The following is a 14,483-nucleotide window of genomic DNA, read 5'->3' as shown; positions in this document are numbered from 1 at the left end:
CCTGCGTGAAAAGATTTAGCTCATTTCACGTTCTGCAGTGGCTAAAACTTTTCCCGCAGGTGCACTTAACGAGGGAATCACGCGGACACTCCATTAGGTACACCGCCATTTTTAAGTGTACCTAATAACAGGCCACTTTATTAGGGAAATATGGTCAAAGGTCACAGGTGTCAAGCTCTAGTCCTCGGGGCCGCGTTCCAATATGTTTTCCAAGTTACCCTCGTTAAACACACCTGCGTGAAAAGATTTAGCTCATTTCACGTTCTGCAGTGGCTAAAACTTTTCACGCAGGTGCACTTAACGAGGGAATCACGCGGACACTCCATTAGGTACACCGCCATTTTCAAGTGTACCTAATAACAGGCCATTTTATTAGGGAAATATCATGGTCAAAGGTCACAGGTGTCAAGCTCTAGTCCTCGGGGCCGCGTTCCAATATGTTTTCCAAGTTACCCTCGTTAAACACACCTGCGTGAAAAGATTTAGCTCATTTCCCGTTCTGCAGTGGCTAAAACTTTTCACGCAGGTGCACTTAACGAGGGAATCACGCGGACACTCCATTAGGTACACCGCCATTTTCAAGTGTACCTAAAACACACCATTTTATTAGGGAAATATCGGGGTCAAAGGTCAGTGTCAAGCTCTAGTCCTCGAGGGGCCGCATTCCAACATGTTTTCCAAGATTCCCTCGTTAAGTGCACCTGCGTGAAAAGTTTTAGCCACTGCAGAACGTGAAATGAGCTAAATCTTTTCACGCAGGTGTGTTTAACGAGGGTAACTTGGAAAACATATTGGAACGCGGCCCCTCGAGGCCTGGAGGTCGACACCCCTGGTTTAAGTGCCACACACGCCCTCACCCCCACTTCCTGATTGGCTGTTTGATCTGTGACGTCACTCGGACACTCCATTAGGTACACCGCCATTTTCAAGTGTACCTAATAACAGGCCACTTCATTAGGGAAAAATCATGGTCAAAGCTTAACTGAAAGTGAAAAGTGCCACACCCGCCCTCACCCCCACTTTCTGATTGGCTGTTTGATCTGTGACGTCACTTGGACACTTCATTAGGTACACCATAACTGGCCACACCTAATAACAGGCCATTGCATTAGTAAATGAGGGCAAAATTGTGAAAAATATTAAAGTTTAATATTCAATATCTGCTGCGTCAGTGACAAGTCAAGATTAATTAGATTAAAAGATTAAAGTCCCAATGATTGTCACACACATCTGGGTGTGGTGAAATTTGTCCTCTGCATTTAACCCATCCCCATGTGATTTTAATCCATCCCCTGGGGGAGAGGGGAGCAGTGAGCAGCAGCGGTGCCGCGCTCGGGAATCATTTGGTGATCTAACCCCCCAATTCCAACCCTTAATGCTGAGTGCCAAGCAGGGAGGCAATGGGTCCCATTTTTATAGTCTTTGGTATGACCCGGCCGGGGTTTGAACCCACAACCTTCCAGTCTCAGGGCGGACACTCTACCACTAGGCCACTGAGCTGCAAAACAAGGAACCTTGGCAAGAACGCGTTTGGTTCTATTTGTATTGAGCTTTCTCGTTTACCGTAGGCACGCCAGTTCACTCAGTCAAGTCATCAGACGAAATTCAAGAGCATTTCAAAGTGTAGTACATAAATTAAATATGATTTAGCTGGAAAGCATCCACTAACTTGTCCTGGCAGATTGTTTTCAATCTCATGTATAGAAAGGCTGCCACCTGGTGGCAAGAGCGTAGAGCAGTTTAAATTCACATTTATTTCAAATAATTTTTGTTTACTGTTATCACTTTCAAGACATGCTTTTATTACCACTCGAGCAATTCTGAACCCAAATAAAACCCACATTGAAGCTGCCATCCTTCTTCACCCCTCATGAGATATCTATGCATGAGCAAATCACATGAAGCCGCTTCTGTTGAGTTCCACCGAAGGGCTCCAGTACTCGTGTGCTTCCTCAGAGCCGCAGCTGTTCTTGTAACTTGCATGAAGAATGTATCAAAGTGTACTCTGCCGACCACTGAGGAAGATTCAGAAGGTCCTGCTCTGCCACCTGCTCCCCTTAGATCCTCATCCACTTCCTCCAAATAACACATACTACACACAATGAGTCTGATTTCGGGAAAGGGTTCTGGACGGAAATGCGATTACACGACAGTGATCTGGCTGAGTCTTCGGTGTCGATGCAGCAGCTGCAGCAGCGTGTCGGAGATCTGGCGGTAGCGGAGCCCGTACAGATAAGGAGCAAAGGCCCTGGGGAGCAGCATGAAGACGCACATGTTGACCGTGCTGAGCCACACTCGGGCATCCTGGCTGACGTTTTTGCTCTGAAACAGGAGCAGCTCTAGGGTGAAGACAAAGCCGGGGGTGAAGTAAAGGAGGAGCAGCACCCCGTGGGCCAACACGGTCACCCGAGCTCTGGAGAAGCGGCTCTGCCAGATGCCTTGGGTTCTGGTTTCCATATAGAGGCGAACGTAGCAGTAGAAGATGAGCACGGCGCAGATGAGAGCGGCCACGAAGAAGTACACGTTAATCCCCGCCATGTTCTTGACCTGGACGAAACCCAGCGAGATGAGGACGAGGCACACGGCCGCGTTCCCGTGCAGGTTTTCCCTCGCTGTCTCCATCAGGATGACCAGCGTGAAGGGGTAGCTCGCCGCAAGAACCCACGCCCCCAGCAGGATTCTGTGGGTTCGAGCGGGCGGGAGGAGGTCGTGGTAGTGCAGTGGCCAGCGCACGGCCGCGTAGGTGTCCACCACCATGAGGGTTACGGTGAGGATGGCGCAGCAGTAGGCCGTGACGGTGACGGCCGTGACCAGCTCGCACGCCAGCCAGGGCGTCTCGGCTCGGACCGCGTTGAGAACGGCCGTGGTCAGGTTGAGGGTGAGGAACAGCATGTCAGCCGCCAAGGTGTTGGCCACCAGGAGGTAGCGCGTCTCCTGACGTAAGGCGCGAGACGCCAAGATGCACGCCAACAGGACAGTGTTCACCAGCATGGTGGCCAGGGTGACCACAGTGGTAGGGATGAAGAAGAGCTCCAGGTGCCACCGTCGAAGGCTCGACACCCATTCTTGCGTAAGGTTGGCAATCAGGATGGGCTCGGCGGTCATTGTGTCTTGATTTTCTTGAGGTCCTCAACTTTTTCTTCCAGCAACTTCCTATTGGTAGATGGCAACAGATCAGATACAGTGAGTATAAAAAGTCTACACACCCCTGTTCAAATGCCAGGTTTTTGTGATAAAAAACAACAACCTGTCAATTAATAAAAAAATCAAAATGAATGCCCTATACTCATATACTCAAATAATCTTTTTGAGCAGGATGTGGTTGCACAAGTGTGCACACCCTCTTATAACAGGAGATTTGGCTGTGTTCACAATTAACATCACATCCAAGCGAATTGTAAATGGAAGGCAGTAATTCTGATTAAGCCGAAATAAATTTCAGATGCGGCCAACTTTAGGGGCGGGTTTATATGTATGCTCTTTGTTGCATCATCTTGTCTTTGTTCTTTTGGTTCACTTGCATCTTGTCTCACTTGTTGGCAGTCAGTCACAGAAGAGAGAAGTGTATCTTACTTCTGCCACAATAGTAGACTTTTCCTATTTTTCTTTTGCTTTCTAGACAAAACCTGACTGCTGTCTCAAACTCTTTTCAACTTCCAGCTGGAGAAAACAACGCCAAAGCATGATGTTGCCACCACCTTGCTTGACTGTAGGTATGTTTTTACATAGCAGTGGTTGAACGTCAGCATTTACAACCAAAAACAGTTAGCAGTTTGATTTCAAATTCTGCAGCTATCTTCATACATGAATACTTTTATTCATCGCTGGTGAGATGTATTTTCCTTAGAAGTTGTTCAGGTTTTTGTGATGTAAAGTGTAAATGCTGACCTGTTCAGAGGTTGCAATTTTGGACTTTAAATACCTTTCTTGCTTTGAGATGATCACAAAATATTTCGGATCTGTTGAAGATAACATCTGGTAGCACTTGAGAATTTGCCATTTTGTGTCAGATCATTTCAAATCACAAAAATGTGGCTTTGTGACAATAGGACAATCATTCGTTTCATTTGTGTCGTTTGGAGATGGACTGTGCCCTCTGAATATGAAGTCCATCGCTAACGATGCTAATATATAACGAGGCTGATGGGGGGGAAAAAAAAAAAGCACTCATGAAAAACCATCAATATTATACACGCTTTTAAACAACTGAGTTGATCTAAAGTGCCGCCACTTAGGACAAATTGATCGAATGTTTCTATTGAGACTTTAAACATCTTTATCTACAAATCATTGAGCGAGCAAAGTTGCGTTTCCTTACCTCTCGTCCATGTGAACACGGTGTGCGGCGCGCATCCATTAGAGCTGAGATCTTGTGTAAATCACGGTGTTTTTCTGCCGCCTGCGCTTATCTGATGTGTTCCATGTTGACTCGCAGATGATTATAGAGATGCAGCAAAGCTACGGCCACTTAGCTGTCACTTAGTAACAGGGTGGAGCTTTTCCAACGTGACTTACAAGAGGCTTTTTACTTTTCCAATGGCATTACATATTTTTGGGGGGAATGTGCTGGGAACTGTATTCTTTTAGTATGCATTAAAGTTTAAAACCGTAGTTACTGCAGGCCTCTGGATATGAAACAATTTAAATGTTTTTTAAATAAACAAAAATATTTTATTCTATTATAATATTTGATTTGAATAATATTTAGTCAATTAGAGGCTAACTTACATTTCTCACAGGCCACTTTAATGTAGATTTTTCTTTGTATTATTTGGATGTGATTGCATTCCTCATAGTGTGCCCATTCAAGTGATGCTACTTTCTTCTTTTCTTCATGTAGCTTGCTTTGCCTTCCTTTTTGTCTTCATCATCATCATCATCACCGTCGCAGTCACCATCACTGTGACTGTCATCGTCCTCACTCTCTGCTTGGCTGTATTTGTGGGACTGCTCCTCTTCCTTCCACTCTCTGACTACCAGTCTCCGAAAGACGTCATACTCCTCGGCTGACGCTTTGGCCGCGTGCTCCAGGAAGGTGTCCAGGTCCACATTGAGGATGCTGTCCAGTTTGGGGTTGACAATAACGGTCTGCCCCTTCTTGTCGGGTGTTTGGTACAAGCCCCGGCGCTCCAAGAAAGAGTGCCGCGTGCGCAGCTCTTCCAGCGTGGATCGAAACAACTTGTGCTTCACCATCTCTGCTTGTTTAATGCCCATTCGGAAGTAGACATACTGTGGATAAGCAGGAGAATAATATACTGTGTAGTTTACAACAAAATAATTGATCGAGTTTAGAGCAAATCAGTAAGTCTTCCAATCTAGCACAAGTATAAAGAACATGAAATGTCTTTTTTTTTTTAACACGATTATTTTCCAAGATGGCCCTAATTCCATTATGAACACTTCAGACAGTTTATGCTAACTTAATGATGATGTGAAGTGAGATGGTCATTATGTGCATGAATTAAAATAAAGGTGTGGGATAATATTATTGTATTTAAATCAGAACAACGTTGGAAGTACTGACCTGAAACATGTATTCTAGCTGAACTAGGTCTTCATGCATGACAGCTGGACAGTCTCTGAGGATGTCAGTGACCTGCTGCACAGTAAAAAGACACTTCTCCCTGAGGAACATCGTCTTGTATTTGACCATCTTCGTGGGCAAAGTCAGGATGGCAGGGTAGTGTGACACCACCCGCTGCAGACTTCCTGGATGGAGTCAAGGTGCTTTAACAGAATAGCTCACAAGAATGGCAAAAAAAAAAAAAAGTGCACAGGCACAATTTACTAACCTTCCACTAAACCCAGTTTGCGCAGATAGCTTATCCGCTGCTGGAGAACCGATTCTTTGATGATGTAAAGATCAGGACATTTAGTCAGTATTTTCCACACGCTGGAGGGATTGAGGCCCAACATGAACAGAACGGTGAGTGTTGACAGACGATTCTTGGCGGCACTTCCACTTTTGGCTTTGCACAGCGATTCATAGAGTTCCATGGCTTGTGTTTGCGTGAAGCCCATGTCAAGTAGACAGGGAAGGGAGAATTCTGCAATGGTGTGTGTGTGCGGGGATGCCCCCGCCGGCTCATTGTTGGCATCACTTGGCAGAAGGTTGCTGCTCGTAAAACACAGCAATCGACGCTGCGGGCATGGACGCTGGAAGCATCTACTTGACTGTAGCGGACGAAATACGGATGAGGTGGTATTTCTCAACATCCACTGGATCTGTGGAAATGCAATGGCTGTTAATGTATCAAGGTTAAAGGCGGTTGGGGGATGTCAAGCAGTAGTATCGTCAAACAATATGAATGTCTAAAATATATACGTATAAGTACGTATGGCGTTTTAAAATAAAATACATTGTAAACCAAAGTAAAAAGAAAAAGTTAAACTTCAAATGTTTTTGTTTTATTTACTAACCCGATTCGCAGCACATCGAGCGTTCATGTTCAGTCCGTTTCCAATCTAATTCCGTGCAGCAACGGTAGCGCTAGGAAAGGTTCCGCCTTACGGAAACTAACGTCAGTTAATTTTTTTCCCTAATCGTGAAAATATTTTCATTATTCCTTAAGATGTTATACAAAGTAGATACAAATAATAGGACACTGGAGTTTTTCCACACAAGTTTTTAATGTGAATAAAGTCACACAAAAGTATGTCAAAACATAAGATGAGGTAAAATAAGTGTTCCATGATGCTTGTCACACAAAAGTATGTCAAAACACAAGATGAGGTAAAATAAGTGTTCCATGTTGCTTGTACAAATTGCAACGCAAGGATATTTCATTTATTACAGAGGAAGAGAAGACAAACATCTAAAATCAAAATAAAATATGCATTTGTGTTTAAAAATAAATAGATATAAATATACTATATTTCACTTAGTGTTAAAATCAAATTAATATTGAACAAAAAAAAAAGATTTCTTCCATTTGAGGTCTCATCTTTGAGGTTTTAATTATTCAAAGTGAACTTGTGAAACGTGTGAGGTACTGCTAAGATTTTACCGCTTTAAAATGCTTTTTAAAAAAAAAATAAAAGAATAAATTTGTATAAAGTAGGTGAACTAAAGAAGCTGCTACACAAAATGTATTTTACCTTTGTCGCAGAAACTTCTATAGAGAAAAACATCGGACAGTCGTCGGGGCGTTTATCTAGTTTTCATTGAGGTACTTCTGGAGCTCCGATTCCAGAGCCACCATGGACAATCGGTCTTCCTCATCCTCCTCATCCGGAAGAGTGTCATCACCTTGATCTGGGAACAAGTCTTGTCTGCCATAACTTTGGGGAATTGACTCATGGCGCTGCAGTGAGCCTATTAAAAAAGGAATGCAGAGAATTAGTCAAGTCCATTACACTATTCCTAAAAGTGTAACTTGGGCCTATGTGCTGCTTTTGCCCAGATTTTGATGGATCCTTAAAGTACTCACAATTGCTTTGAGCTGAAGGGAACACCTCCGTCCAGGTGTACTCGGACAGCGAAATGGACTGGCTGACCCAGGAATGCAGAAGCAGCTGGTCCAGGGTCATCCTTTGGGTGGGCTCAGGGTTCAGCAGCCCATGTAACACACTGTTGAGTTCTGGAACATATACGACAGAATTGGTAACAGCAAACCAAATCAAATACCTGACACTATTTGTGTAAAAGTGCGTGTGGACATGTTAGTTTGCTCATGTGTCAGTTCAGTTACAGCCAACAAAGGCCATTGAACGAAATGATACCTGAGGAGAGTGCAAAAGGGGGCTTAAGTTTGGCATCCAGAATCTCAGCCACTCCACAGAAGGGATTCTCGCTGAAGAGCAGCGTGTAGAGCAAAACCCCCAGAGACCACATCTCCAACTCGGGACCCTTATAGCTACACAAAAACAAACATCGCTACACATTAACCACCCGCTCACAGGAACTGGGTTGTGTCAACATGAGAACGCAGCAAACGCGCATTCATCACTTCATTCATGTCTAGCAAAGCTTTTAAATAACTTTACGATTGTTGTATGCGTGTAATTTAAAAGCCCAATCGTCAAAGTTTATTGCCCGTGAAAGTCGTAAAGGAGTGGAAGCGACGCTCTCGCAGAAATGCTCTGCGAGAGCCACGACAAACAGAAGCCTCTGCGTAAATGTACAATGTGGTGGTTACAAAACAAAAATATACGTACGGGTTCCCTTGAAGTACTTCCGGAGAGCAGTACTCCAACGTGCCACAGAAAGTGTAAAAGAGCTTCCCTGGAGCCATCATTGCCGCAGAGCCAAAGTCGATGAGGCGAATGTGGAAACATTTGTCAATGACGATGTTCTCGTCTTTAATGTCTCGGTGGAGGATGTTCTTTGTCCTCAGGTAGAAGACCGCCACCACCAACTGCCGAGTAAAAGACAAAATGTGCGGTTCAATAACTTGGCGTTATTGATGAGTCGCTCGCTCTGTACGGACTTGTCTAAAGATGTAGCTGGCCAACGGCTCGTCCAGCCGAGGCTGCATGTCGATGAATTCAAAGAGGTCCAAACCGTCCCCGTGTTTCTCCATCACCATCTGGAAGTAACTGCCGTTCTCAAACACCTCCAGAACCTGGTGGTGCAAAAACACACCGACACTGACAGAGCCTTCGAGTTGCCATCCCCGTTGAAAAGACCTACTTTTTCTATTCTTGTCATTTAATGCTCATTGTGCGTCACGTGAAACCGGAGGCTGATGCGGTTACCTTGACGATGTTGTGGTGTTGCACTCGAGTCAGGATGGCGATCTCCTGGCTGACCCGACCCAACAAGGGGTCGTCCACCCAGCAGTCGTTCACAATCCGTGCCTTGCTGATGAACTTCACTACAGTCTGCAAATACAAATAATCGATTTTTAAACCGCTATCACATATTCTAGTACATGGAATGTTGACTTGAAGGGATGAAGGTACGTGTCAATTCTTACTTCTTGTCCATCACAGCGCCTGATTGCCTTCCAGACAAAACCGAAGGCTCCTTTACCGACAGCTTTGATGGGCTTGTACTCTTCTGCAAACTGCCCATCGCATGCCCGAGAGTGTTCGAGGTCCAGGGTGGAACGCAGAGCCTCACCGTGACACGCCTCTCCAATCCTCTGCAGCAAGAAAATCATACATACAGATTCATTCCTTGAATTGTGGTTTTGTTTGGTTTTCCTCCCAACTGACCTGTCCGAGACTGGCTGCTGATTTGTCGAGCCGGCTTTGCGACATTGACCAATGCTGGCCTGGCTTTCTCATCCACACGCAGAACATTTGTTTTCCATCGGCGAGGTCAGCTCTCACCACGTCACACTGCACCTCTGGGAGAGATTATTAACCATTAGGCGTTCGTTGAATTGAGTCGAATGCAGACTTACCCACTCTTGTGCCATCTCTGTGGTAAGCACTTCCTTCAAATCGTCCTTCCAGTATCGGCGGGTCATCTGACTTGAGGGCACCCTCTTGCCTTTTCTGCTTCTTTGGTGTGGACGTGGCAGGATGGTCCTTTGTTGGAACCTCACCATTATTACCGTTCAAGCAGAATTCCTGGCCGCTTTCTTTGTGAACGCACGAGAGAGCGTGCCACTGATCTGGCCCAGCCTGGTTCTCCAACTGCTCTTCAGTGGAGCGACTCTTGGTCTCCTTATTGGCGTTGGCGGGGCGATCTTCCGGGTCTAACTCGCAAGGAGAGGGTGTGCGCAGAAGGTCGTCTGTGTCACAAGAAGTCATGGAGTGTTGGTTTTCCTCACTGGCCCCTTGGAGGCTGATAAGCACAGCACTGCTCAGATCCAAGTCGGCCAGCGCTCGAGTCACCAGGTCGCCGTTGCTGTTAATGTCCAGGAAACAGCTCATATCTGCCCGGCATGGATCAGAGCCACCATGGCCAGGAAGCTTTTCGCAAAAGCCAGACGAAGACCTGACAAACAGGAGCAAGTCGATCACAAAAAAAAAATAAAAAATATCTGTAGTGAATGTGAGATCCATACCTGCTCCCCATTGAAATGACTTCAAAGCTGGAATCTTGCAGTACGGATGTACATGAGCGTTTGTCTTTGGCCACACCAAGAGTCTTGACACCTCCAATTCCAAAAGCATGTCCGTTCTGAGTAGGACTGCCTGAAGACGATGGGGGGTGGGGAGGAAATCATCTATAATTTGCATATTTTTTAGTGTAGCGGTGATTATAAGGAGCAAAGCAGGATGTTAGCTAATACCGGCAATGATGTCATTTTCCAGGATCAGTTCTTCATGCTTAGCTCTTGGTTGCTCTGTGGGAACCATGCAGGTGGTGTCTCCCTCTGGATGCTCCACCCAGGCAAAAGTCTTCAGGAGAGCCTCAGTGGTATCGCCTATCTCTGAAGAGCGGCTAGTTGCAGCAACCACCTGGGCTGCCTGCTTCAACAGCTCTTCAGTGTCATTAGCACTGTCGAAAGAACATCTTACATCACAGTAACTGTCGTTCTCTAGCGGTGTCTTCCTGCTGTGCTTTTTTTATTTTTATTATTATTATTAAATGGACTCCCAGCTGTTCTAGGTCTACATTATGTGTTACATGTTACCCACTCAGTATTCCCCGCTTCCTCTGTCATCCCTTCTCAAAGTTTCTCCTTGTTTCCTTCCATAGGGTGTTTTTGAGTTGTTCCTTACCCTCTTGTTAGAACATGAATATTTGTTAACTATGGGCCTGTGAAGCCATTTGACTCTTTTTAATTCAAGGCTATATAAATAAATTGGACTCGACTTTTGTCCACCAGATGGCGCAAGACTTCCAGTGAGGCATTGCTTTACAAGGCATGTTCAGTTTGCAACAGAAAGGAGTTTTTGCACTCCTATGCTGAATTACTGATCAAACCAAAACGTCTACAAAAATCACAACGCACTATTGTCTATTACTAATTAAACAAAAAAAAAAAGTTCAAAAGCAGACTACTTCACTAACTGACTGGCGTCTAATTGACTTACTTAAACACGCGTGTGGAAGAGACAGCAGGAGAAGTCAGCGTGGACAGAGCGCTTCCTCGTTTGTCAAGCCTGGTGCAGTTCCCGGTAAAGATTCGGCCTCTCCCCGTGGAGGATCTTCCTCGGCAGGCCTCCTGCACCATGGCCATGTCTCCAGCCACCAGCGAGGATGGGTCGATAACTGACGTCAACGGAACAATGAGTAAAACGTACAAACATTTAATATTGATTTTTGTTTGTTTTACAAAAAGACAGACGAGCCAGATAATCATGTTTTGTTAGTGGACCCAAAAAAGAATAAATACATTTCAGGGAAAAACAACTGCGGAGAACAAACGAAAAGGATCTTAAGTAGGGATGTATACGGACCACTTTGCCCACGCTTATATATTTTTGATCGTTAAAAGGGATGTGTGCGTGACATGCTCACCAGATTTGGCTATACTTTTGACAGCCTCTGTTTGTGACTCCGGGAAAGGACTGATCTTTCTGACCGAATCGGACATCCATTCATAGAAACCGGGCATGAGGAAAGTGACACACTGTTGACGACAGAGCGAGCGCGGTGGTGACAAACGAGGCTTGACAAAAGATATCACATCCGCTCTCATTGGCCAACCTTTCCCAGCAACTGGTTTTTGCTGTAGCCAAACAGACTGAGAGCCTGTTGATTGTGGATGCTGCAGATTGAGCCGTCAGCTTGCAGGAGGAGGAGGCTGCTCACTGGGGCAAAGGCCCAGATGGTTCCATTGTATTCCAGTGTGGGGCTGGGGGTAAGGACCCTGCTGTCTTCCTTGGTGCCTGTGTCAACTCCTAAAAAAAAAAAATATGCAAGACAAGTCAAAACTTTCAAGGAGTGCACAATATCAATTATTCGGAATATTTTGTGCATTAAATTTCAACTACTTTCATTCCCATATCACCTCAAAAGTTGAGCATCATTACTTGAAAGTTGACTCAGATATCTGACTGACCAATTTGTTGGATATTCTTTATGCTTAATGCTTAAGCAGCAACGTGCGCTGACAGTAAAAGATGATTGTGAACAATATACCAGACTGCTGACAATTTTCAGGTTGCAAGTCTTCCGCCTTGTATGCATCTTCTCTGCAAAGGCTCTGTGTAGAGCATGCGAGGCTCATCCCGCTGCGTTGTTGCTGGGGTCTTGCGCACTGTACCGCCCCCTGAAGCTTTACACAGAGCGGCACTAATGCGCCCTCTCTACCTTTACCACACACTCTCTGAACCCTCAGCGTCTATGGAAAGCAAAAAAAGGCTGATCTAACATCCAAATGTGAGACACAGCTTTCCTTTCCAGTGTTGAAGTCAAGTGTGCTTACTTTGGGCAATGCCTGACAGTGCAGGGGGATTTGTAAAGAGGGGATTAGCTCCATAACAGAAAGTCCTTTTAAGTCTTCGGGATGGTGGTATCCATGGAGATGAGCAAATGCTGAGTCACAGGTAAGAATATTGCCCTGAAGGATGAAAAAATATATATATTTTTTAATCTGCTCCAATTAAAAAAAAACAAATTTTTTTAAAATATATATATATATTTCTTTTTTTATCAGAGCAGTGGCAAACCTAATAATCAAATTCACTTACATCTTGAGAAAAAGTCAGAGTAGCGGAAATCCGTTCCACTTTCACCATCTTGACAAGGAGATGGTCTTCATTCTGTGACACTCGTTGGGTACACACCAACATTGGCATGTCGCCAGACATTGTCACAACATCAATCTGCGAGAAGAGCAAGACAATGGAGGTGATTCATTTCGCCACCAAAACAGATTTCACAATAATCATAGAAGACAAGTAGTCGGCTGCGGTTAAGGTCAAGGCGCTAGGATGGGTCGGCAGTGGGCAACATACCACTTTCCCAGATACAGATGCCACACTGCCATCCATTAGCAGACAGTCCTCAGGCAATGCTTCTTCCAAGACTTGAGTGGTTTTCTTCAAAATGCACATCAAGTTTCTTCCATTCAACTCCTCCGGGGTGCACTCAAACAGTCTGTAAGCCTGTTCATTGGCTGATAAAATCTTGAAATAAATGGATAAATAAAGTCTTACAAATGTACGACAGCAGAATTTGGGAGTCACTGTGAGAACGGTACCTCTCTGCTTTTGTGATCTACAGTCAGAAGCACTTTGTCTGGATCGAGTGCAAATGGCAAGACAGGCATCCCAAAATCTGTAGCAACAAGCTCCCCATAAAGGTTATCTTCTGTCTCTGGTATTGTTGGGGAGCGTGGTAAGGCGTCAAAAGATGTGTCCGAATCAGAATGCACGCAGGACGATTGGGGCTTTTTAGCTGTCATTGAAGCACAAAGGTCACAAAATGTTACAAAACTTGAACATCAACATGTACAAGAATCAAAGCAGCCAAGGATACATTAAGAAATTAAGAGGATAGAATATTGGGAGTGAATTAAAACAATTTCATGGAAGCAGAAATTGAATTTGAAAATGTAGGTCATCTCAGGTGATCTCTTACCTGGGGACGAGTAATAGTAACGTCGCTGCAATTCCAACATGTTTCTTATCTGTAGTGGTCTTTGCGCACAGGGGTAGGACCTGTTCAAGTCGAACTCGTTCTCCAGCAGGTCTGAGGAGAGATCGGGTACGACGCAAATAGTTGCTCCTTTTTCCACGAAGTGACGTGTGGCTTCAAAACAGGACTGCGTGGCAAGCGACATTGTTGTTGTGGGTTCTCCAGCTGCAATAAGGGACCCGAGAGAGCTGAATGACTAACTTGGAAAGATTGAATTTCATTTTTGAAAATGAATAAATGTTTACGTTTGGTGTAAGACTTACCTAATCAAATCAGATGCTCTTGAGGCATACAACGGACGCCGTGGTTTGTTGACGATAGTCGACAAGGAAACGCTAACTCCCCTGTGTTATTAGCTTAGCTAGGTTAGCATGCTGTCTATTAATCGCACTATAAAGTTGTGTTTCGGACAGCAGAATACGGAACCGGTCTTTTTTTTTTTTTTTTTTTTAGACGTCGAAGCCACGCACGGGAAATTTTTGAATCAAAACATCGTATTCTTAAACTCACTACAATTTCTTTTCTTTTTCAATTTTTGAATCTCGCGGGCTTGACCACCGCCTGAACAGATGAACCATACGGAAGTGTCTGGGAGCTAGTGTTGGCTCGTGAGTGAACGATTCGTTCAAAGGAACGTAGTTGTATTTGATGTGTATGGGTTGTTTCGACTGGATATAAAAAAAGCCGTATCAGTGCGTGTGTGTGCGTGTGTGTGTGTGTAGGGGGGGAGGGATTCATTGAATGAGTCGTTTGAACGAATCTTTTGAGTGAATTGATTCTAAAGATTCAGTTCACCTTAAACAGGAATGCACATCACTACTGGGAGCCAGTCAAATGTCACGTTTTGAAATAGGAAACGTTTATTGGATCAACTAAGCAGAAGCCCCGCCTTTGTTTTTAAGTTGAAAGCGCCACTGCCCATTCATTTTTATTGAATAAACTTTAAAAAACAAATATAGCCGTATAAAAAGTCCTGTAAATAAATAAAAAATTGATC

The 14,483-nt window shown here is 44.6% G+C and overlaps 3 protein-coding genes and 1 long non-coding RNA gene across 5 annotated transcripts; 1 reads left to right on the top strand and 3 right to left on the bottom strand.

Annotated features, from left to right (window-relative positions):
* Positions 1-1,529: 1,529 nt before the first annotated feature.
* On the bottom strand, positions 1,530-4,440 carry LOC119137359 (probable G-protein coupled receptor 148). The gene is made up of 2 exons (XM_037276616.1): positions 4,319-4,440; positions 1,530-3,153 (listed from the first exon to the last, which is right to left on the bottom strand). The coding sequence occupies exon 2, from the start codon at positions 3,103-3,105 to the stop codon at positions 2,143-2,145; it is 963 nt and encodes a 320-aa protein (XP_037132511.1). The 5' UTR covers positions 3,106-3,153; positions 4,319-4,440; the 3' UTR covers positions 1,530-2,142.
* On the top strand, positions 3,532-5,485 carry LOC119137360. Its single transcript, XR_005100899.1, has 2 exons — positions 3,532-3,713; positions 4,841-5,485. It is a non-coding gene; the product is annotated as an uncharacterized LOC119137360 (long non-coding RNA).
* mterf4 (mitochondrial transcription termination factor 4) lies at positions 4,725-6,484 on the bottom strand. The gene is made up of 4 exons (XM_037276615.1): positions 6,421-6,484; positions 5,793-6,225; positions 5,525-5,709; positions 4,725-5,229 (listed from the first exon to the last, which is right to left on the bottom strand). The coding sequence occupies exons 1-4, from the start codon at positions 6,445-6,447 to the stop codon at positions 4,816-4,818; spliced, it is 1,059 nt and encodes a 352-aa protein (XP_037132510.1). The 5' UTR covers positions 6,448-6,484; the 3' UTR covers positions 4,725-4,815.
* A 122-nt stretch (positions 6,485-6,606) lies between these two features.
* Positions 6,607-14,070, bottom strand: pask (PAS domain containing serine/threonine kinase). 2 transcript variants are annotated; one of them, XM_037276702.1, is made up of 22 exons: positions 13,750-14,070; positions 13,430-13,651; positions 13,234-13,246; positions 13,050-13,173; positions 12,805-12,975; positions 12,538-12,672; positions 12,273-12,407; positions 11,987-12,188; positions 11,552-11,745; positions 11,363-11,474; positions 10,936-11,113; positions 10,188-10,396; positions 9,960-10,089; positions 9,351-9,889; positions 9,160-9,293; positions 8,919-9,086; positions 8,698-8,823; positions 8,430-8,564; positions 8,158-8,357; positions 7,723-7,856; positions 7,431-7,580; positions 6,607-7,315 (listed from the first exon to the last, which is right to left on the bottom strand). In XM_037276702.1, the coding sequence occupies exons 2-22, from the start codon at positions 13,629-13,631 to the stop codon at positions 7,155-7,157; spliced, it is 3,552 nt and encodes a 1,183-aa protein (XP_037132597.1). In that variant the 5' UTR covers positions 13,632-13,651; positions 13,750-14,070; the 3' UTR covers positions 6,607-7,154. The 2 variants fall into 2 exon arrangements, with proteins under 2 accessions (XP_037132597.1, XP_037132595.1); XM_037276700.1 differs by having other exon boundaries at positions 13,050-13,246.
* Between the last annotated feature and the right edge of the window lie 413 nt (positions 14,071-14,483).

The sequence above is a fragment of the Syngnathus acus genome, chromosome 17 (genome assembly GCF_901709675.1).
Source record: "Syngnathus acus chromosome 17, fSynAcu1.2, whole genome shotgun sequence".
NCBI lineage: Eukaryota > Metazoa > Chordata > Actinopteri > Syngnathiformes > Syngnathidae > Syngnathus > Syngnathus acus.
The sequence above is the reverse complement of the archived record's forward strand: the minus strand, read 5'-3'. Positions and strand labels throughout refer to the sequence as shown.